The sequence below is a fragment of the Antrostomus carolinensis genome, unplaced genomic scaffold (assembly GCF_000700745.2).
Source record: "Antrostomus carolinensis isolate BGI_N321 unplaced genomic scaffold, ASM70074v2 scaffold6290, whole genome shotgun sequence".
In the NCBI taxonomy this organism is placed as follows: Eukaryota; Metazoa; Chordata; class Aves; order Caprimulgiformes; family Caprimulgidae; genus Antrostomus; species Antrostomus carolinensis.
The window spans coordinates 9,666-32,260 of NW_010286325.1; the positions used below are offsets into that span (position 1 = coordinate 9,666).

Genomic DNA, 22,595 nt, shown 5'->3' on the forward strand with positions numbered 1-22,595 from the left:
AAGGGAGTCTGGGCTAAATGGTCCAAAAAGGTTTCAAAAAGTGCTCAGCAATTTTTAGCTGCTGTATTTAATGGCCCATGGAGATTCGAGGGTTTTTTTCCTTCCTGAAAATAAGGGTCACAGATGTTTGCTGGAGTCCACTGGTCACTTGGTCTGGGCAATTTTGTGAGTAAAGGAGAATTAACCCACTGGAGCTGTAACCCAGCGTGTGTCCCCCTGGGCAGATGTCCTGGGATCATACCAGAGCTGTCAGCTTTCACACTGACCTTGTGTTTGAGATTTGAATCTTGACCTTTTTCATGCCAGGGAAGAGTTTTACTTCAAACTAAGTTGTCTGTTGGTAAAAAGCATCTCTGCAGACGGCAGAATGGGTCTGTGAATTAAACCCCAAGTTCACTTAAAAAGCACTTATGTGTATTTGTGGATGAAACAGTAGGTAGCACCAAAAGCAATGGTAGGTGCTCACCTGTAACCCAACACAGCATGTGTGGTTTTAATCTACTGCAAGCTGTGAGGCTGCAAACACCCCAGATTTGTTCCTTCATGGGTGACAGTCTGTGACAGCCATGGGCACTGGCTGCCTTTGGGCACCAGGGCTTGGATGGAAGTGGAGCCTGCCCTGGAGATGGTCCAATTCTTGTCCCAGTTAGATGATGTTGGAGAGCAATGAAAATGGCAGAGGAATGATGGGTTACCACGTCTCTGAGGTGAAGGAAGGACTGAGCATGGCAGAGGGCAGCATTAGGGTATGATGGAGAGGTTGAGTGTCCAGGGCATGTGCAAAGGGACACTGAGGTAGGCTGGACTATGGAAATGCTGTGATTCGAGCAATTGCACTGCTGGAAGCATCAGCTGTTGGGCAAAACAAGAAAACCTACAGAATCTGCAAGAAAATGTAGTGATGGTGGCACAGAGCCTGCATTTAGTCACAGAATGGTTGTGGTGTGGGAGGTGACACCTCTGCTGTGGTCCCAGTGGAGATGTACAGGGATCATGCTCATGATAGCTGGATCTCTGCCCACTGGGAGACCTGCACGGTGTTGTATTTTCTTCTTGCATTGTGCTTGCTGTAGGCAGGTCAACACTGAAGGACACTGACGGTCATTGCTGGGCTGGGACCCACCAATTCATGTCACTTGGGCCATTGAGCAGCTATCAGGTGACACTGTTGGTTTTTTAATTATTTTTTGATCAACTGAAATCCCATCTGAAGGGAGGTTTGGTCCAGCACCATGGTGACAGAAAGCCCTTGAGCTCATTGCTTTACTCTTTAAGCACTATCCAGGGCCCAGGAAACCAGTTTTATAACACTCCAACTCCATGAAGTTTTGCTGCCCTCAAACCTGGGAGGATAAATGCTGTATCTGAAAAGCCAGCCCACCATGCACTGTGTATCAAGCCTAGGTTATTTAAGCAGAATCTATGTTTTCTCTGACAAGACAACAGTTGCAAGCTCACATGAGTTGTGCTTGTCAGTTCAGCTCTTTGGACAAAAATAGAGGTAAGGCATTAAAAAAAAAACTGGAACATTTTTGTGTGTATGTGTTAAACCTCAACTGTTAATTCTGATGAAGGATCAGACTGTGAGCAGATATCAGATCCCTGGTGAGAATCAAATTCTGGAGCCCAGAATTTTACTGCAAAGTTTATACAGTGGGGATTCCTCTAATTACTTTCAGTGGAAATTTACCTGACAGAGCTTTCCCAGGTAGTGCAAGGCATATGCGGGAGAGCCGCTCAGCTGTTGACAGAGCCTTTGATTTTGTGCCAGGTTGCAAATTAAGTCTTTTGCCAAGGTACCCGAACACTTGCTCGTCAATTGCTTATCGCTTATTCATATCGCACATCGAGCGCAGCTCGTTTCATCTGCTCAGGAAGGCAGCACATGTTGACAAAAGTCTTGTCCAAAGTTGCTGCATTTTCCTTCCTCTCTCTGTTTGGTCAAGTAAACAAGACTATTCTCTCTGGAAAGCCACCTTGAATGTCTGTGCAAGTTGGAATTCTCTAATGAGCAAAGGAAAAACCCTGGTGTGTGTCAGTGACACGTGGTGTGCAGAGCTATTTTGACACATGGGTGAGTTTTGTCCTCCATCACTGCTGTGTGAGGTGTTACTATCAAAATCCTTCTGGATTGACTTGACAGAGCCCTGGAAATCTGTTGTGGAGTGGCCAGTGTTGACTTACTGGTTTGGGTTGTGACTATCAATTATTTGGATGGAGGTAGCTGGAGCCTCACCCTGGGCTGGCACAGGCAGGGCTGTGGGGATGTTGTATTTCAGCAGCAACATCCTTCCAGAGTTTGTTTGACAGAGGATGTTGTTCTCCCTGGGCCAGCATGATGCTAGCAATGAGTGACAGAGATAGGACACATCCCATGAACATAGTGGGTAGGGGTATTTATCTATGTCCATGCTGGGTGCCTGACGTACAGTCCCCAGGGAATGTAGTCCCACATCTACAAATAAATGAAGTCTTGGTGCACAGTCCTGGCTGTGGCAAAACCTGAGCCCAGGAATCTTGACACTGCAGGCAGAGCAAGGCAGAGGCTGTTTGCCTTGGGGGGTGGCTGAGGAAGAGGAGGGGGCAGTAGAAGCATCTTGCTGAGGTGAGTAAGGAGTTGAATTCTGTTTGGTTTTATTAAAAAAACCAAAACACCAAAAAACCCCTCAACAAACAAAACAAAACAAAAAAACCCCACAAAACCCAAACCCAACTCTAATTCAGCAACTTTCCCTAACGAACTGCCCATCAGGACCTGACTGTCTCCCTGCGACCTGTTTGTCTCAGTGAGCTGGAGGGCCCAGGAGACCACAGGCCAGGTCAGTCCTCCAGAACGAGACACAGAACAGGAGAGATCACCCGGTGTGGGAGAACTTGTAAATCACCCGGTTAGCTTAATAGCATGAGCCATTATTCTAAAGCAGTGGGGCTGAAACCTAAATCCAAATGAAAATATAGTCAATTTGTCTATACTTTACTGACTGAACAGCTATGTAATGTCATGCAGCCCTGGCAATGCAGGGAGCAAGCAGAGGCAATTAGTGGGGAGAGCAAAGCTCCTTTGTTTTCTTCTCTCCCACTTCCTCTGAAAGCTCCAGCATGGTGCCAGGAAATAGTCTTGCAGGGAAAGTCCAGTTAAGATCCAGTAGTGGCATCAACGCCCAGTTTATCCTTGTTGATTTTTGAGCCTGAAGGAACAAAATTGCATCTTCCTGCTGCCCTCTGCTTCGAGTTACAACCAGCTTGCTAGGTGAGTGCTCTGCACTGCTCTCTCCAGGCCCAGAACAAGCCAGACTGAAAGGCATCCCACCAGGTGACAGTGGGTGACTGAGTGATAAGAAGGATGAGTGGCTTGAGGACATGTCACATCTCTGCACCTCACACCAGCCTCAGGTCACATGGAAAAATTGTTTGACGTGGGGCTGTGGTCAGGGCAATGGAGTCTGTGAATGTTCTTGCCCAGAGTTTGAAGTTGTTCCCAGGTCATGAACATCATCTGTAATGGCCGGAGCAGGACAATGTCACTGAAGGCTGGTAGGAAATAACATGTAGATGGGAGTGTGCTAACAAGCTTTCTGTAAAGTGTTATTTTTGTGTTTGCTTTTCCTACTACTTTTTGTGCAATAGGATGAGGGCATTATATGGATTATTGGTAAACTGCCTTCAGTGGTCAGTGCTAATGGCTGGCCTCCCCAGGACACTGAGTGTTAAAAAAGCCATAAAGTAGTTGTTCACCACCATGGAAGAGCCTGAGAAACATTCCACAAGGACAGAAACGCTGCAAGAACAAGCTCCCCCAGCTCTTTGGAGCACTGCTCTCTATTGTCCCCCTTGTAAAGGAGGGATTGATAGTGACTCCTGGAGTCCCGGGGTTTGGTTGAAGGGTTAGACCAGTTTGTCTTTCAAGACCATTCCACCACCACCACCACCTGTGCAGAACCCAACTTTACAGTGATAGTTAAAGCACAGTTTGGAGGCTACCAAGTGTCTTTGAGAACCACCATCTTTCTCTGGGTTCTTAGTGCTTTTAGCTGGGTAAATGTTTATGGATGTTCAAGAGAACTTATTTTCCCATGGAAATGATGCATTGAAATCAACTGAGCAAGTAATTTCCTGATCCAAGTTCTAACATGGGCTGTGCCTGTTAGATCTGCAGCTGGGCCAAGGCAAACCTTCCAAGTTAATGTAATGAGAAAGGAGTACAAAAAATCTTCAGAGGCTGTGCAAAATGAGCTGTCCCTTCTCTCCTGGATGCTGCTCCTGGGAAGGAGGGGAAGAGGAGAGGAAGGAGAAAGGCAGAGAGAAGAAAAGACTCAGAGGTCTGAGAGCTGTGGCTGAGGGAGGAACTCAACCATAATCATGGATGAAACAAAAAAGAAAGCATGAAGAAAAACACAGGCTGAAAAATGAATAGTGATGGAAAGGTCTGGGGTGAGAGGAGCTCTAAAGAGGAGGCTTGCCCCAGTATCTCGTGTGACTTACACAATCTGTTTAACAGCGATCGGTCATGTTCTCTCCCTGACACTAGCCACAGCAGCAGCTCTGTGCTGACAGGCAGCAGGGATAAATGATTACTGACATATGCTAATCGGACAGTCTTAGACAATACGTAACAGGAATACATCAAGGTGGTGCAAAACACATTTCTTGGTCAAAACTCTCCAACTTGTACAAGTAAATTAGCTTCAGAAAGTCACAAGGCTTCTTCATTTTTTTAAAACTGCAGTTAAAAATCAACAACATGGCAAAAAAATCCCAACCCAAACCCAAACCCATCAGAACAAGGGCCAAGGTGGAGGGCTGAGAGGCTCTTTGCAGTGGTATCTGTCAATGCCAGATAAGATTTTGGCCATGTAAACTCCCTGCAGGGTTTCAGTGCTTTCAGATTTTTAGGTGTCTTCTTTCCATTCCCTTTGCCCAGCTCTTTTCCCTTCCTTCCTAAAATGCCCCCTAGCTTTTCACTTGAAGTTTCCCTGTAATTTATACCACAAACAAAGCTAACAGAATTCAAACAAGTACCCCAGAGCACTGCAGGATGTGCAGATGAATTCAGGGAGACGTTTAGATCCCATTGCTAGAACAAGAAAATCTTCACCTAGGCTCTTATTTGGATCAATTAAAAGAAGTGTCATGCACATCTGTAACCTGCCTAGACCCTTTGCTCAGTCTCAGGGTGAATATTGTCAATCAGGTAGTTTAGAGGGGTATCAAGAGTGCAGGCTTTCTGGAAAGCTCTAATTCTTAGGGTGGAAATGCTTCTTGAAACATCTGGTGTGGTTTGAATTAGTTATGGTGAGAGCTGATAAAATGGTAGGCTACCAAAATGCAGGTCTGACTGTCCTACTTGTGTAGAGCAGTTGCAGGAGTACCAGTAAAGAACAAAGGCCACCCCAGTACTAACAGGGGAGATATAAAAAGATGCTTCTCATCTGGTGAAGCTCATGAAAGTGCACACAAGTTAGAAAATAAGTCATTAAGCTGTTATGTGGGCAACTGCTGCTTCTCTTCCAGGGTTTATGGCTGCAAAAAATATCCCACCTTGAAGTCCAAAAGGGGCTGATGTTTGAACACATTGAGTGCAGGACAATTTTAGGGTTTGGGTCTCTGGAAGCTCTGAGTTAAGAACCTCATGTCTACCTTCATTGTGTGCTAAGGGTGTTACCAGGGCATGTGAGCAAGGTCAGAAGGTGTCCCTGAGTTCCATCAAGTCCTCCATACCTTCTCCAAGCGGGGCAGGTGCCAGAAGGACTCCTCCTTTGCAGGTCGTGGCTGCTTTCGCAGAAGTGTGGTGCGAGTTTCACTCACTTGGTCTTTCTGTAACCAAAGGTAAACAAGAATGGGCTGAAGCAGCTGTGCAGCTATAGACATCAGGTTGGTGTCATGCAATGTAATGATACTGGGATGAGCTAGACTAAAAGTCACTTTGGACTGATGATCACAAGGGCCTGATCTGGGTAGTTTTTCATGTCCATGCAGCTAATACTGATATCTAAAACATGCTGATGAGAAAAACAAGAGCAGCTGTCAGCTCTTAGAGTGTCTGCTTCATATGGCAATCCAGTGAGATGACTGCTGCCTGCAGGAAGCCCTGTGCTCTGAGCTAGAGCAATGGCTCATCACCAGTTGGGAAAGTCACTTCCACCATCCCTATCATGGCGGGGAGGAGAAGGGGGTGGTTTTCTTGCTGTCTGTTGTGTGTTGCTCTCCTGATTAATTACAGTCCCAGCACAAGCCAGTTCAGGTACCCGGTGAATGGTTTGGCCACAGTGTGAAACCCTGGGGAATCTGTCTGCTCTGTGGTCTAGGATGTAGGTTTGTGTTGCTTAACTGGTAACTGGTGGCTGCAGGCTTTGGGAACTTGATGGAAGGAACTTAGTGATTAAAAACATCAGTCATTAATAGATAAGGTAGGGATGCACTTTCCAACATCCTAGACTTGTGTATTCATAAAGTAGCTGCTAATTAAGAACACTTTATTCTTACACTTCCACTATAAAGCATAGTTTGTGATGGCAGTAAGCCCATTGAAACTGGTCATTACCATATTAGCTTGACTTTTCTTTGAGCCATTAACTAATAAAACAGTCACAGAATCATAGAACCTTGTGAGTTGGAAGGGATTGCTTTTAAATTTCATTACAATATTGGTGTGTTTAACAGCACAGCATTGCAATTCTAACAACTGCTGCAGGTGCTGACATCAGCCACACCATGCCAGGATCTGTCCCTTTGAACATTTGTCAGCTGCTCTGTTGTTTTGTCCACTGTCACAGGTAACCTGAGCAGAGCTGATGCTGTCCAAAGGACAGTCTGCAGGGCTCCTGGCATAAGGATGACACAAATACCACGGATCATCTGAAACTTAATTCTTTGTTACAGGAGGGTTTTTTACTATTGTGGTGATGCAAAAAGAACCAGAGCTTCTGTTTTAATTGATACCAGGACTTTAGCTGGGCCACCTGTGATAGAGGCATATTGATGCAGACAGATGCTTGGTGGCAGCTAGAAAGGTCTAGAGATGGTCTGTGGGATGGGTATCTAAGACTTGGAGAGGCCTTGGCCAAAGCACTGCTGCCCTGGAGAGTGTGCTCAGCTCTTGTGTATATCTTCAGATACAAAAATACTCAAAAAAACCCCCCAAAAACAACAAAAAAACAAACCCCAAACCAAAAAACCACCTTCCCTTTTGTCTCCAGAGCACTTTCATACACATTGTGATTTGAGTATCTGGTGCTCATTCCCACAGCATCACCCCACATGACATACTCTGGCGGAAGCCAGACCCATCTTGGTTGGGAAGCAGCTCATCTTTGTTAGGCTTCACCAGCCTTCTAGTAGGCAAGGAGGATGTTTTCCCAGCTGACAGCCCTCCCTGTGGCTGGGAGAAGTCCATCCATTGTGGGGTGGGGCAGTGGGGGGGTTATGCTTGGGAGCAGTGCTGTGCAGAGCAAGGGTGAGCACTGCTGGAGTGTTATCACCTTTTTCTTTTCCATTCGCTCGGCTGCTGTCCGGGCTCTCTGCTGCTCCATCCACAGCTCCTTGTATTTGTGTTGGAGGAGGTCAAAAAAGGGAGTGGAAGGCCTGGAAAACATTGAAAAGACAATATAATCTGTAAGGTTAATACATCTCTTTTCCTCCCCATGCTGATTCAGATCTCTGCTCCTGGAAAGTATGACTGGTGGGAACATGAACAAACACCTCATGGGAAAGGCTGTCTCTTCTGTGAGAGACTCAAAGCCACATCCATTTGCAATGAATACACCAGTGCCTGCACACACTTGTGACAACCCGTCACAGGACTCTGCTAGAGCATTCCCCAGAATGGGCACAATTTCTATCTTTGCACAACCTTTTCTAGGGCCCAGAACACCACACCCTAGGGCCCAGGGTGAAGGGAGTGAGTGCTGTCCTAAGCAATCTGAATAGGGATAAAAGTGGATGCAATGGAGATGATCAGGTGTGTCTGCAGCAGAAAGGGGAGCTGAAATGCTGAGCCCTGGTCTAGTACCTCAGCTGCACAGACCAGATGTATTTGTACCTTGAAACAAGGTACCAGGGAGCATCCTGGCCAGGAGGGCACATCAGCACAGAGGAGCTGCAGATGACTGGTTCTAGAAAAATAATAAAAATAAAAGGCTGTTGCTTGTTGGCCAGGGTCCTGTTCAGCTGCTCTGAGCTGGCATTAGCCTGGCCAGCTTGTGGCCGATCTGCAGTCTGAAATTGTTGAGCCTTGCTCCTTGCAAGTGAGGATACTTCATCAGCAGCCATGGGAGGCAGAACGGGCAGTGGCAGCGGCAAGGTTCTTGCCTTGAGGACAGCATACCACTTCTGGGTTGTGCTGCTATTCTTTTCCCCAGAAACAAACACTTGAAGGTGATGGAGGACATAGTTCTTAAGTTTTATTGGTCCTTGCCCTTGCATACCTTGCTGGAGAGGGACTCTTCCTGTCTCAGTAGTAACCTAGAATGTGGAGCCATCAGCCCCAGCTCTGCTCCCACCTGTAGCCTGCAGTGCCTTCAGCTGCAGCTCCCATAACAGAGAGGCAGTGCTTTCCCTGCCTGTCTGGACCAACTGCAAGATGCTGGGGACTTGGTCTAACTGCTGGGCTACTTCTGGGTCACCAGAAGGCCATTTTCTGCAGAGAGAGCCTGTGTGCCACAGAGTAAGCTAGTGCTTTGTGGCTTTTGTCAGGAGTGGGTCCAGAATTGGTAGCAACCAGCTTTTAGCAGTCTGGAGAATCTTTGATGATCATGGAGGGTACCAGCAGTGCATATGCAAATAGTAACTCTTCTGTTTCTTGTTCCTTCACCCCTGTGGTGACTTTTATTACTTAATTATTGCACACCACATGCTTCAAAACAGCCTAATCTATGGTCGTGTTTTCTAATGATACTAGATGTGCAATCCAGCAATATACATCCCAAGGGGGCATTCATATCAGAGGAGCCATCTTTCTGTAGACCTCCTGTTTCATAGATCACATGCTGCAGGGCTTTTCAAGGCTTTGCTTACAAATCAGCTGTGCTGCTCCAGACTGTTATCTGGAGACACTGGGTGCCAAAGGTGACACCAACATTTACCCTTTGTCTTCCCCTCTTCTATCTGTCCCTTCCCTTCCAGTTTGGTGTGTCACACTGATTGGAGCTGGGCAAAAAATTTACAAAGGATAAAAGATGTGGCAAACCTGTCGTTGAGTTTCTTATTGTCTGTGTGGGTCAACAGTTTCATTGTGTGGTGTAAATTTTGGTAGTCCTGGCACGAGCATATGGTGAGCCTTGCCTTGTTTCCTCGGCCTGTCCCTTTGCTCTCCAAGGCAGAAGCTTTCCTGGTGTGTTGGAATAGCAGGGAGGGATGCAGGAAAATGTTGATTCTTTGTGTGTAGTGTTTGACTATTGATTTTTGTGGTAGCTGAATGCGTTTTCTCATCTCTATGGAGGTGACTTTTACCATCTCCAGTGGACCAGCCAGTTGGTGACTGATTAGTCCACAGCTGGCTTGTAAGTAAATGCTTGAAAGGACACATTTGGGTTGATGCTCTTCAGAGATCCTTCCCTGCCGTGTGATTAATCGCATTTAAGTCCTGATCCAGCAAAGTATAGAATCATGCCTGGAATAATACACGCATGAACTGCCTCTTTGAAATTGGTGGGAATGACTCGTGTGCTTAGTTATACATGGAAGTTCTGGTGGGGCTGTAGGACATGAGGCTTCATCTGGCTTTTCCTGCCTCCTTTGAGAGAAATACTGAGAAAGAGGGGAAGAGCAGGGGATGTCAGGTAACACTTCTTTGACTAAGGTTATGGGAGAAATTTCAGTGAGGTGGTTTTTTCTTTGTAGGTCAAATTCTGATCTCATTGGAGTGGATGGGGAAATTTGTCCCCAGTATCAGTGCCACCTGGCAGTGTGACAGTATTTCTCATTTGTAGCTGGCCTTTGGGAAAACATCCTCTTGTCCTAGTGTTACTTAAGGACAGGAACGAACGGCTTGTGTGTTCTGTTTGCTTTTGTCACTCTGCCCAGATGTCACTCCTCTGAACTGGGAGGATTTTGCTGTTATAATCTGCAGATGCTGTGGGGGGGGAGTGTCTGCTAAAAATGCTTATTGCAAATTAAAATCCGTCTTGTTCAGAGTAACTCAGATCTCCTTGTTTTGGCACAAGCACCCTGCCACAGAAAGGAAAGGGAAAGAAGTTCTGATAGGATGTAACAAATTATTTATAATTGTGGAAAAAAAAATCATCTAGTTCCTTTTATAGTCAAATAGTTGGAGCCATTTCTAATGTTGACATTTCCTAAGTATTTTAAAATTTATCTGTGCACACTTTCAAAACTGTTACCCCTGAAACAGTTCCTGTCTCTTTAATAGACTCTCTTTCTAATTTACTTTCAAGAGTCGGGTACAGACCTATTTTCAACTGAAATGACAAGTGCCTGCTTACTTGGTTATACAGTGTGGTATGCTAGTCTGCCAGAAATCTCTTGGAAAAGAAGCTGCAGCCTCCTAATAGGCTATTTTACTGTAAAAACAATGTTAAAAAGTGTAATAAAGTATTAACAATATTAAAATAAAACAGTGTAGGCCTTAAATGAGCTACAAACTAGTTAAATCTATTCTATTCACTATGAGCCCTCAGTGCTTTGCAGCTGATACCTCAGAGCTGGGATTTATCTAAAATGAAGGCACCAGGGACATGCAAGAGAAATGGTAATTATAATTTGCAAACATTAGGCTGACACTTTTTTGTGTATGCGTGTATAAATTGACAGCTGTGATTTGTGCCATGCCAAATAGTGCTCCAGCGAGCTGGGAAGGGCTCCCTTTCTGGCAGGCCATCCTCAGAGCAGCAGCTCATTAAAACTTTGGAGAAGGAGAAGTTGCTGAAAACAGGAAGGCGTCAGAACCATCTGAGGGACTTTTGGTACATGCTTGTTGAAAGGTGTTTGAGAAGTGAGCCTTGGGTCTGACAAACTGGAATTTTAGTACGCCTCTCCGTTCACAGCGGGGCAAAATAATTGGTCATCAGTGACTACTAATTTGGTTTAGTAGCCAGAGGCAGTTTTTTTCTTCCCAGAAAATCAATGACAGTGCCGGGGTCTGTTCAACGTGATTCAGCTCAAGACGGGTCCTCATTTAGCTCTTGATGCTTCTTCCACTGGAGACAGCTATTTTGTTAAAATGAAATTAAAATCTATCTATAATGCTCAGTTCAGGGAGCATCATCCATCAATGCCACGCTGCTCTTGAGGTTTCAAGGTTGTCAGTCTCCCCTCAAATTTATTTTCAAAGGTTTATATATCAACTGAAAAAAGGTACTTGGCAAAGGTGGATGCAAAGGACTTTGCTCAGGAAGGGGGTTTATACCAGTTTAAAAGGTGCAATCAATTTGATTGCTAAGTTGTGTTGTAAAAGCGTAAAAACTTGACTTGTGATTGCCTTATTCTTGTATAATTCAAAAGCACAGGGGCTTGTAAATATTTTAGAGCAAACTCCAGCCCTTAGATTTTCCGGGTAGCTCTCCAGCCAGTGCAGACAGCTCCTGTAGCATTCTTCCTGCTGCTGGTCAGGACGGGCTCTGGCAGGGAGCAGAGCGAGGGAGCAGGGGACATTTGCACCAGCATCGACTCCCTAATGGCTGCACAGATATATCACAGATGTATCACAGATGTTCGGGCTATGCCAAAAACACTGCTCTAATTTCAATGGCAGCTTAGTGGCAGCAGGATCTGGCCCTGTGTGGGTGCTTATGCAACAGATGAAGCCTATAATCGAATTTTTTTTACTGTTGTGATACTAAAACTGTGTTGGAACACCATTGCCTATCCTGAAATTTTAATCCTTTCTTGAAAGTTAATGATGCTTCAGGGGGTTTCATGGGCCTTTGTCTTTGGTGGTGTCCCTCCATCTAAGATGATCTGCTTTTGCTACACAGCCTGGATCTGTCTTTGGGGCCTTCAGTCCGCAGGGGAGATAGCCACAGGGGGCACCAACTTTATATTCCTTTCTTGTGTACTTCATGATGGGAAGGATTTGTCCTCTGGTTGTAGTGTCTGTATAGAGACCTTCCTCTGGCTTGTGGCCAGGTCAGCCAAACCAGCTCCCACTAGCTCAGGTTGGTTTCTTATCTGGAACCAGTTTGGTCTCCATCTCTGGGGTGTGAAGCTTCTCGGTGCAGCTAGCACAGATTATTTTCAGCAAATAAAGCACAAGCTGGGGTCTGTGATTCTGCTCAGGGCCTTGGGGCACTGCCAATGCAGGCAGCAGTAAGGCATTAATGCTCAGGTCCCTCTGCCCTGAAAGGGGGCTGATAACACAGGAAAACTCTGATTACAGCTCCCTTGTACTGCAATATTGCCTCCCTTCCTCCCTCGTTACTGATGGGCTGGAGCTGGCAATCTATCTACCATTAATTTGTCTCTGTGTAGCCCAGCAGGAAAAAAAAAATCTGGGGCACGATTACAGCTCTGGCCCTTATGTGAGAGCCGGCATGGCCCCGGCATCCCCCTGCAAACTGCCTGGCTCTTCCTTGCCTTAATTGTTCCCCTTTGGCCAGTGGACCTGTCTCTTCTAACAAGGGCAGCAAGGAGGGCCGAGGTAATTGAAGCACTTAGCCACACTCCCCAGCATTGCCTCCTGCAGCTAATTAGGAAAGAGGGCCGCTGGGCTCTTTGTTATTTCTTTTAATTGTTTGTGGGTTTTGCATAACAGTGAATGGCAGAAGAGGGATGTGCAGTTAGTGGTGAATTCTTGACTTTGAAATTTGTATAAAAGGTCACTTACAATTTGTTAATGCTTTCACAAGAGTGAATTCAATTAGCAGCTCTGGCAGTCCCTGCACACACAGGTGCGGGTGTGTTTGTAAGGAGAGGAAGAGATGGCAAAACAAGCAGAATGTGAATTCTTTTCCAAAGAATCTTGTGGACTAGATGGTAAAGTTATAGGAGCCTTACAGCTTTATGGTCCTCTAAACCGGTCCTGGCAGTAAACCCATGGAGAGGCCTGAAAGATGATTTTTAAATGATCTCCACTTGTCCTCACTTTCCATTAACCACTCAAGAAAATAACAAGAGAAAAATTGGTAGAAAACACTCAGGGACTAAATTTTTTTTTTTTTTTTTTTCAGTCTTTGGGCTGACAAAACTCTCAGTTGAAATAGTGGGTCTTTCACCTGCATGGCAGCTGCAGGGTCTGTGCCATCACAGCACTGACTAGTATGAATTTCTGAAGCTGCTTTACAATCCTTGTAATTTGGATGAGGAAATAATATAAATTATTTCACGGTGGGCAGCCAATGAGGCAATGGCTTCTTCTAAGTGTCAGAGAATATCTTATTTTGCTCAGAGGGCTCGTATGTATAGAACAGTAAAAAGAATAAAATCCATTGTAAACATGCTCTTTAAAAGATTTATCAGATGCTCATAGCTGTACTTAGGAGTACACATGGTTACAAGAGCACCAATTTGCTTTACTATTCCCTTCCATGCCCAGAGTGAGACATATACTTGTAATGGTCCTAAACATACACATGGAAATGTGTCTTGCAGTGAAGATACCAAGCCAGGTCTTACCCATTAAATTCCCATCTTCACAAGCTGGAATTTGTACATTAGCATTGATTTTTGGGTTGAAGATACCCTTTGGCTGACTTAATTGAAGATTATTTAGATTTGTCTTCAACACATTTGTCTACTGACTGGAAATCCACTGTTACCATCTGAGAAACTCAAGTAGGATGTGATTATGGGACAGAGCTATTCTGCCTGGAATTTCAATCCATGGCTGAGAGTGAACAGTGCTCAGTTTGCAACCATCAACAAATGCAAAGCATCCTGATGAATAAAAAAAGGAAAAAAACAAAAGGAAACACCCCCCTTCATGACATTGGGCAAAACAAATCAAAGAGCAAGGTCTTCTCCTTGACCTCCATCCCATGCTTGATTTTCTCTTGCTGGGTGGGAACATTACTTCATTTGAAAGGAAAAGATGTCAATGAGGGCTGAAAAGCTTTGCTTTCACAAAAAGGATTCTGTGGTTATTTCCCCCTGACCCAGGTTTTCATTGCACAGACTGCAAAAGCAGAAGTTTGCAAGGGGAAAAAGTCCACTTGTGGCAAGAAGTAGTTTTAGATAGTAAAAGTTTTGGTAGAAATTTTTCAGCCAGCTGCAATCAATGGAGATAAAGCCATGGACAACAGCCAGTCTGTGTGAGAGTAAATTACTTTCCTATTCAGTGTAGTGCAGTTGGTAATAAGGGATCTCAATCTCCATTCTTTAGATCTGTTTTTTTACCAGCTCTGTGGTTGATGTGCAAGATCTGAACCTTATGCCTAACCATGATTTGGCTGCTTATTTTCCGTTAATCCAGGAGCCTAAAGTAGTCAGAAACTGTTACAGCTGCAGTAAATAACTATACAGAAGGAGAACCACTATCTTCATGGGGGCACTCAGGACTTTTTGAAGGGGGTAACAGATCTTTGCTCAACCAGATGTTGCAGCTGCCCGGGCACAAGGCAGCACAATCCAGGTGGATGCCGCTGGCAGCTCTGCAGTAGCTAATGTACATGCAGCGATGTGAGCACATACCCAACCTGGAACATCTCCAGTAGAATAAAATGATTCTTGAAATAGAAATTCTTATCTTAGCAGTGTGAGAATGGCGGCAGAGACACAAAGTGCCTTTTGCTGTGGAACTGGATAGGATATGCAATTATCTGAACTGATGGGAGTCCTATATTTTTTAACTCGGTTGCATATTTCTGGTGCCTTCAGCCTGACAGTGATGCCAGTCACTATGTTACACTTTTACAATGTTTTGTCAGTGCTCAATACTTTTTCCTAATACTTTCGTTTGCCTCAATCTTTTGGACTTTTGTGGCTTTACACTCTGTTTAGCTTCCAGTGACTGTGGATCAGATGTGAGCTTGTTGTAATATTCATCTTTCTTGCCTGTCCAGCTTTTGCTGGTGGGTTCTTTCCAAGAATATCCTCTGCTTTTCAGTATTATTTCTTTGACGTATCTTTGCAACTGGTCTATAGCTAGATTACCTTTTTTTTTTTTTCCTGGGCCGTATGTTAATGACCTGAAATGTTCTTTAAGTGTCTCAAAAGTTAAGTGTACTCTTCTAGTGCACTCTGTACCAAAGAGATGCTGGAAATATCTCAGCACCTTTTGGGCAGTTTTCTAAACTTTGTTCTGGCTGTGTGCAAACATTATGGACACTTTGGGTGGAAAGGCCACTTGCAAAGCAGAAGCATGAGCATTGAAACCCCCCTGCTCAGGGAAGGTGAAAGATAAGGACATAGCAGTCAGTTAAGCCAGGAAGCTGCAGGGACAGCCAAGGTAACAGCTGAGCTGCTAAAGGCCAGTGAGACAATTGTCAACAGAGTATTAGGACAATTGCAAATGATACAAAAAAAAGAGGAGGTACTGGATAACTGATGCCCTTGGCCAATTGTAACAATTTGAAGAGAGATTGCAGTGACCAAATGCTTCAGAGAGGTGACTTTGCTGCAGGAACACGGTGAAAGCAGCTGCCAAAGGATTAAGACCAGTTTTAGAGGGTGGGATGGTAGGAGGAGATGAAGTTAGAAGGAAAATGGGATGTAAAATTCAGGAAAGGGATGGTTGAAGCTAAGGTAGACGGTAGGGGGGAACCCGGCAGGAGACATGGGGATGACAGAGTGCCAGGGAAATCCTGCCAGCACGCCCAAGGTCAGCCCAACCTACAGGCCAACTGCCAAGTAGATGGCAGCACGTGGGTGGCAGGGTTATGGCCATGCAGGGTTTGAAGGAGGTACAGGTGTAGAATGGCAGAGAATGGCATGTCTGTGCAGTCCTTGAGTCCAGGAATGTTTTCTGGGACATAGAATTAGGAAACTTGCACTACTAAGAGGCAAATGAAAAAAGCTGGACAGTGTGCTCATGCTGAGGATGCACTCTGCACTGCTAGCTCCGGGGGAGAAAACTTGTGCTTGGGGTACCAACTGTGTGCTGGTGAGTTTTGGCTTCAAACTCTTTTGTGAGACCTTGTGCCAATCAATATAAACTAAAATCTATTTGTAGACAGCATCTATATCTTTGTGCTTATGTCTAGTTGCAAAAATGACCATTTAATGTCTGCTAATTTCACTGCACAGTAAACTTCAAACAGAAAAGGTGGTTAGGAGGAGAAATACGGGTCTGGGCCTCTATTGGGGTTTCCAAATGCACTTTGAATAACAAGCTGTATTGATACCAGTGAAGATCCTGGAGGTCTTCACAGACCCTCTGTGTGTTTAGATCTGCAGCAGCATCAAATCCCAGCCCACTCAGTGCCCTGCATACTCTCTCTTGTAAAACAGGGTCATTACACAGAGTGTGGGGGTTGAATACACCTGTTAGTAGCACTGTGTGGAGTTATTTTAAATGAAAGGGCCTAAGACATGGGTCCAGGAGGACAGCAAGCCTAATCTGCACATGTTTACAGCTCTGTAATGTCAGGTACAAAGCACATGGATGGTTTTAGCTCCTGGAGGTGAGGTACTGCCAATGATGGGCATTTTCCTTGAAAGAAAACCTGTAGACCTGTTTGCAGTGGGGATGAGGGCTGGGGCAGGTGAAGTGGAGCGTGCACGCACGGTAACATGGTTGTTACCCCAGCGTGTGCCCTCCTTGGACGCATGCTCTCTTGCAAATTGTGGCTTGTACAAGGCAGCTCTTGTAGAGATCAGAAGCCGCAGCACGAATTGGGGGAGCCTGACTGGAGGATGCCCCATGGGGAAAGCTGGGACCCTACCACATCCTTGTTACCGCTGACCTTGGCACGAGCGCTGCCTGCTGATGGATCGGCTACGGAGCTGGACAAGACCCTGGGGAACCACTGTATTATCTGTTATTGTCCCATCAGTGCCTCCCCTGACCCCTCCCAGCTCTGAATGCCACAGGCATCAGGGAGGGAATAAATCTCTGTCTGATACTGAGAGAGAGAAGGGAGCGAGAGCAGGAAAAAGGAGAGATGAAAAATGTCCTTTTTATGACTCTCACAACAAAGCTGGCCACATGACTTGTAGCAAATATTTCCCTGGGAAAAGGGAGGGAGAGGATGGGGGAGAATCAGCAAAAAAGCAGAGCTGCTTCTCTCCCCTGGAAGATGTCCACGTAGAATTAATAGAGGGGTATGGGTGACCTCTGAAGGTAAATATCCCAGGAAAGGAAAGAGACCTCAAAGCTTCAGAAACATCACTCCAGTGTCTGATGCTGCCTTGTGAAATACTCCACACGGCACAAGTCCACCATGAACAGAAAGCAGAGGCACAAGTGATTTGCTGTGCTAGAGGGAGCAGCAGGGCCAGGGGGAGATTAATGAGGCATTAAGCAACCACAGCATTTATGTTTATTTCTATTTGGAGTGATCCAGGAGACCTTGTACTTGTGAGCCTGGAGAGAACTGCTGACCTTGGTGTCCTTAGGAGACCAAAGCCTCCAGCAGTGCAGCCCAGGGCCTGAGAAAAGGGGCTGGAGATACATTGCCAGGGCCAGAGAAACCCCCTGCATATCACCCACTGACAGCTCCAAGACCACAAACACGTTTCTGTGGCAGCTGCCGAGTCGTTCGTGCCTTATAACCCCCTTGTGCTGCTGTCCCCAAGGAGGCAGCCCAGCCCCAAGGCTGTGTGTGGGCACGAGCTGCAATTCCAGCTGTGCAGAAGAGCTGCAACAGAGCTGTGGGTGCAGACTGGGAGGGTCTGCAGTGGTGTTCTGAGGGTTGTCCCAGAGCACTGCCATCATCAGGCAAGGGGGCTGCAGCCACTTCCAGTGCGATGGGAAGGCACCTTTGCTCTCTGGCCTTCTCAGTTGTGCTGTGCCTTGTGTTAGGGAATGGCACGCAGGCTTTGTTCTTGACAAAACTTGACTGCACCTGAGATATTTAGCAAAGTGGACATTTCTGAAGGCAAGGAAGTGCTTGGAGTCATGGAAAAAGACCGCATGGCACTGTTCTATTCTTCTGCCCCCAGACAAACATGTATCTTAGTTGTGAGTGCCTTCCCAATTAGTGGCACTAAGAACACAGTTGTACAGGGCTTAGAGTCCAGAAGCAGAAGCAACTTAAATCCATTGACTTCCAAGTAATTTTTAACAGGGTAGGTCTTGCTGAACCTGGTCAGCTGTGACGAGGGACAGGCTTGGGCTGAGGAGCGCTCACCAAAGCGGCTATCTTTAACTTGCCAGTCATGAAAAAGTATGTTAAATTCCCACTTTTATGGAAATGGCTGAAATAACTCCTTGGTAATCCCAGTAATTTGATTTTGTCTATAACGTGCTTTTAAAGTAAAGGGATAAATACAATCAGTCTGCATAAAAGGTAGCTATTAATGAGCAGGCAAGTTGTACAATAATAACTTTAAATTAAAAGCCCTTTCCCACTACTTCTGTTGTGGGGTCTGCAGATTTTCCTTAAAACTTTTGAAACGTGCCTAGACTTCTTACAGGCAGCCATTTAACCTCCGTTTATGAAGAAATAAAGCAAAATTGATGTTGATTTTGGTCTACATTGGGGGATACTTTTGCAACATAAAAGCCCTTTTGCCTGCAATTTGCAGAGCAGCCCTGTCACATTGGTGAGGGCTGATACTGATAAAGATAAAGCTTTATAGCTGGGGCATTTGCAGCTAACAGCAAGCTAATGCTACATTTTCATTTTGATGCAATTAATGTTAATGTCTGCTACGAAAATTGTCATTAAATACCATTTTAAAATCCATTCAATTTGCATATGCAAAGCCCATTTACTATCATGTAAAATACACAGTGCCGTTCATCATGTCTTTTCTCTAGAATTTGTAGCTGTTATTTTTCTGGTAGTGATTATTATCCAGCTCTTAAAATGAAACCTAATGTCTGGTCCAGACCTGTGCAGAGTAAGACCTGTGCAGAGTAAGATAGCCCTCCGTGCTCCAGCAGCAGCAGGGCTGCTTCAGAGCCCCTTCCAGAGGCTTTGAGCACTTGCTTGTGCTGGACTTGCACTGGCTTTTCTGGACCATCGTGCTCTCCAGCCTCCCTCGTGTTCCTGTGGAGGACAGGCAGTGGAAGGACCTAGAAGTCAGTCTAAGCAAGGTGACCATGTTCTTCCCTGCAGACTCCCTGGTGCACAGTTCCCCCTGAGGATGCAGCACAGCAGGTAGTTGGGAGCTGGTACATGAGAGGCATGTTAAATGGGTCACTTCTAGATGCTGTATCTGTTTGAACCTTGGGCAGGGCTCACGTATACTGGATGTTTTATAAAAATATTTTGGAAGACACTGCGATGCAAAAGACCTAACTCAGGATGAAGCCTTAAACACCCTGCTGTATTGCAAAGGGTGAATGGGTAGGCTTATGTGCTTCTAGAAGGGTTGCTGGAGGAGCAGCAGGTACCAGCTCCCTTCCAGCTCTTGGGAGAGAGCCCAAGAAAGTAAAAGAGGGCAGTGAAAAGCTTCTTTGCTTCCATCCTGCTGTACTACCAGCTTCTGCCTAATGCAGGGTGATGAACTAACAGGTGGAAGAGAGTGGGACAAAGAACTCAAACTGATCCTTAACTGCATCGGGGTATTTCAACCAGTGCAAACAGGTACAAATGCTGTTGGTCTGATTTTTCTGACCCTGGGAAACCATTATTGCTTACAATTCTTCATGTTCCTTCTAAGTTAAAGGATTGGTGCTGAAAGCATTTTTAAGGGGTTCCAAGCCCTTAGTGCAGAGATGAAATGGTGTTGTGTCATGGCATGAAGATTAGATTTAGGTAGCTGACTGTCTGAGACACAGACATGGAAGTGATGCTGTGACTCAGTTGCAGCATGTCCAGATTCAGTAAGCTTTTCTTTTTTGAACTCTGCTAGCTGAGATGTGGGGGACATGTAGAAGTGAGGGTAGGAAGGAATAATCTCATTCTGAGAAGGGGCCCAAGCCTTTCCCCTTACCGTGTTGTGATGCCAAAAGTCATGTCTGCAGGTGCTTTAGGAGAACATCTCTTGAGGCGACAGTAGTTAAGACCTTTGCACCGAATGTCCTTGGCCTTGTAGTACAAATTAAATTCATGGGCTGTGGTATAACCAGCCTTCACAGCACCACAGTTCATGGTGATGTAGTCTTGGGGCATCTTCTGAACTAAAGAAGGCTTCCCTGTGTTCCAGTGGCCTATTGCTGGAGATGGAAGGAAACATGAGAGGCAAAGAGAGAAAGATCAGGCATCTTGGGTAACTCCTATTTGGGAAGCTATTACTTGTGCACCATGCACAAGGGCTTTGTCATGGCTTCACAGTGGTGTGGACTTTGTATCCTATCCCATCACATTTCATATGGGGACATCTCCCATCTGAATTAGATGTCTTCTGACCCTCCACCCTGGCTTGCTCAGCAAATCTGATTTCACAGGGGAATTGTCCCTGAGAGCACAAAGTAGGAGCTCTCTCCACTTATGGAAGTGGTCATGTGCATTGCCCTTTGCAGGTGCTGTACCCCTCTCTGCTTGGGCTCTGTGTGATGCTATACAAGTTTCCAATATGATAGAGAAGTTTTACTAGTCACCAAGCAATTTGTGTGATACTAATGAAAGCGGGTGAATGTTGGAGCTCTTCACCTCCAGCTTGATGAGAAGTATTGAAGAGCACTGGGAAGGAGAGGAGAATCCCTACTAGCTTTAGGACTACTTTACAGGTCTATATTTTAGTGGTGTTGTCATACCTGCAGCGACTCCTCCATCTGTCCCACGGATGTACAGCCCGTATGAAAAATCAAAGCCTGGCAGGGTGTAGCAGTTTCTCTGGGGCTTCCCCAGTTCTGCCTGCAGAAGAGTGAAGTTAAAGAAGTGTAAAGACCTTTCCTGATAAACTTAAAACCCCTGAAAATAAAAATTTGTAACAGAATGTGGCCATGACCACCAGAAGTGGCTCTGGCTCCACTTGGCCCAGGTTTGAATCCCACTGTCTGGATACAAGCCAGTGTGACAGTGCAAAAGGAGAACTCACAGCCATGAGACTTCACCAGAGCTGCAGCCTAAGGGATTCTGAATTTCACACAAGTTTGTAGCTAAGGTATAAAGTGACATAGCCTTGCTAGAAATGGGGATCCTGACTCAATATGTGGACTTGAAGTCTCCTTTTTTGGCTAATTTCTCCTCTGGCTGGGATGCCCAGCCATGATGTCTGCAGGGGAAACTCTGCAGCTAGTCTTAGCTTTCCTTTGAGTTATTTAATTTCCAAGTTGTGCACCCTCCTAGAAAACTGGCACAAACTTCCCCAAGCACAATCACGTCACCACTTCTGCCTGGGAATAATCAAGATGCGAGGCATGTTGCAGGGGGAGGATAAGAAGGATGAAGAAGGGGGAGCAGAGCCTGGGGTTTATAGCACAGAAAAAAGAGAACTTGAGCTCAATAACCTCATTTCTATTTAGTTTTAAAATGAACTCTTCCCCAGCCTATGTGTGTCCCAGCCTGGTGGTGTCTGTGGGATTAACTGACCTCCCTTCACCCCTTTGTCCCTACCCTCCCATCTCCATGGTGAAGTCACTGCAGGATGTGTGTGTCTTAAAACCTTATTGCAGCTTGAAAGGGAGGTGGTGGTGGAGGGAAGGAGCAAGAGCCTGGGTCTGTGCGTTCCTGCTAGGGGAAGCTGGAGCAGGATTGGGTAACAAGCCCTCTGGAGCCCTGAGGCATGGTGTGGGTGCTTTGGGACAGGTTATTTTCCATGGGAAGGGCGTTGGAGGAGCTGGAGGGTTGTAGGTGATGGTAGGCCTTGTTGAGAGAATGGAAGTGCCGAAGTACTGCTCTAGTGTTTCTCACAGGTGAATCATTGAACACTGACATTGAGGTGACTGCTATTACGCTCCAGAGTGAACACTCGCTTGATCTGGAGATGCTGAGTCTTTCTGCAGGAACTGAGTGAAAAGAGTGAGGCTGAAAATGAACCACCTCCAACTTGCCACTATGTACAGTGGTTGATAAGGGACGCAGCTCACCACATCTGCTTGTACAGGAACATCAGCCGAACCCAAATTTACATTCTTCTTCCTACCAGCACTCTGCAAATCCTTGCCAGGGCCTCAGAGCAGCCATGGCTCTCCTGTACACTGCCAGCCTGGTGGTCCTTTTCAAATGTGTGGTTAAGGGGTACTTAGCGAGTGTGCATGATGCTGCCAAGCAGCTTGAGCTGTTCTGTGTCACCCTCAGCTCAGGCAAAACTCTTGCTGAGCCAAAAGAGGTACCTTTCCAGAGGGCTCTGTGTTGAGGTCTCTAGAATTTGCTCATAATTCCTCAAACTTTTTTGCCTGGACTCATTTTTTGGTGCATTCAGTTTGGAGTTTCTCAGCTCCCACCTGTATATGCAGCTACACAAAATTTAAAGCATGCAGTGGCTGCAGCATTGGGCTCCTCACCAGCATGTCTGGGGTGAGATTGTGCCTACTTGCTTGAGTGACTTGTCTGCCTTGTGATGGCAGATCTGTTCCTTTGCAGATCCTGGCAAACTGAGTTTTGCCAGGTTGTGATCATTGGGCCTGCAAGCCTGTATGGTGATGCTTTTGGATAAATCCAGGGTCTTGCTTCCCGGATCTGGGAGGGAGGTGCTTCATCTTGGTCCTGTTA

General features: G+C 45.8%; 1 protein-coding gene across 1 annotated transcript in view; it reads right to left on the reverse strand.

Moving 5' to 3' along the window:
- Positions 1 to 20,834, reverse strand: part of CFAP77 (cilia and flagella associated protein 77) — a gene marked incomplete at its 5' end in the record, with an annotated part of 24,769 nt that extends 3,935 nt beyond the window's left edge. The window contains 5 exons of the mRNA XM_010163924.2: positions 5,719 to 5,814; positions 5,923 to 5,928; positions 7,479 to 7,581; positions 19,933 to 20,155; positions 20,696 to 20,834. Coding sequence (XP_010162226.2) covers positions 5,719 to 5,814; positions 5,923 to 5,928; positions 7,479 to 7,581; positions 19,933 to 20,155; positions 20,696 to 20,834 — 567 coding nt within the window. The remainder of the gene's footprint in view (positions 1 to 5,718; positions 5,815 to 5,922; positions 5,929 to 7,478; positions 7,582 to 19,932; positions 20,156 to 20,695) is intronic.
- Between the last annotated feature and the right edge of the window lie 1,761 nt (positions 20,835 to 22,595).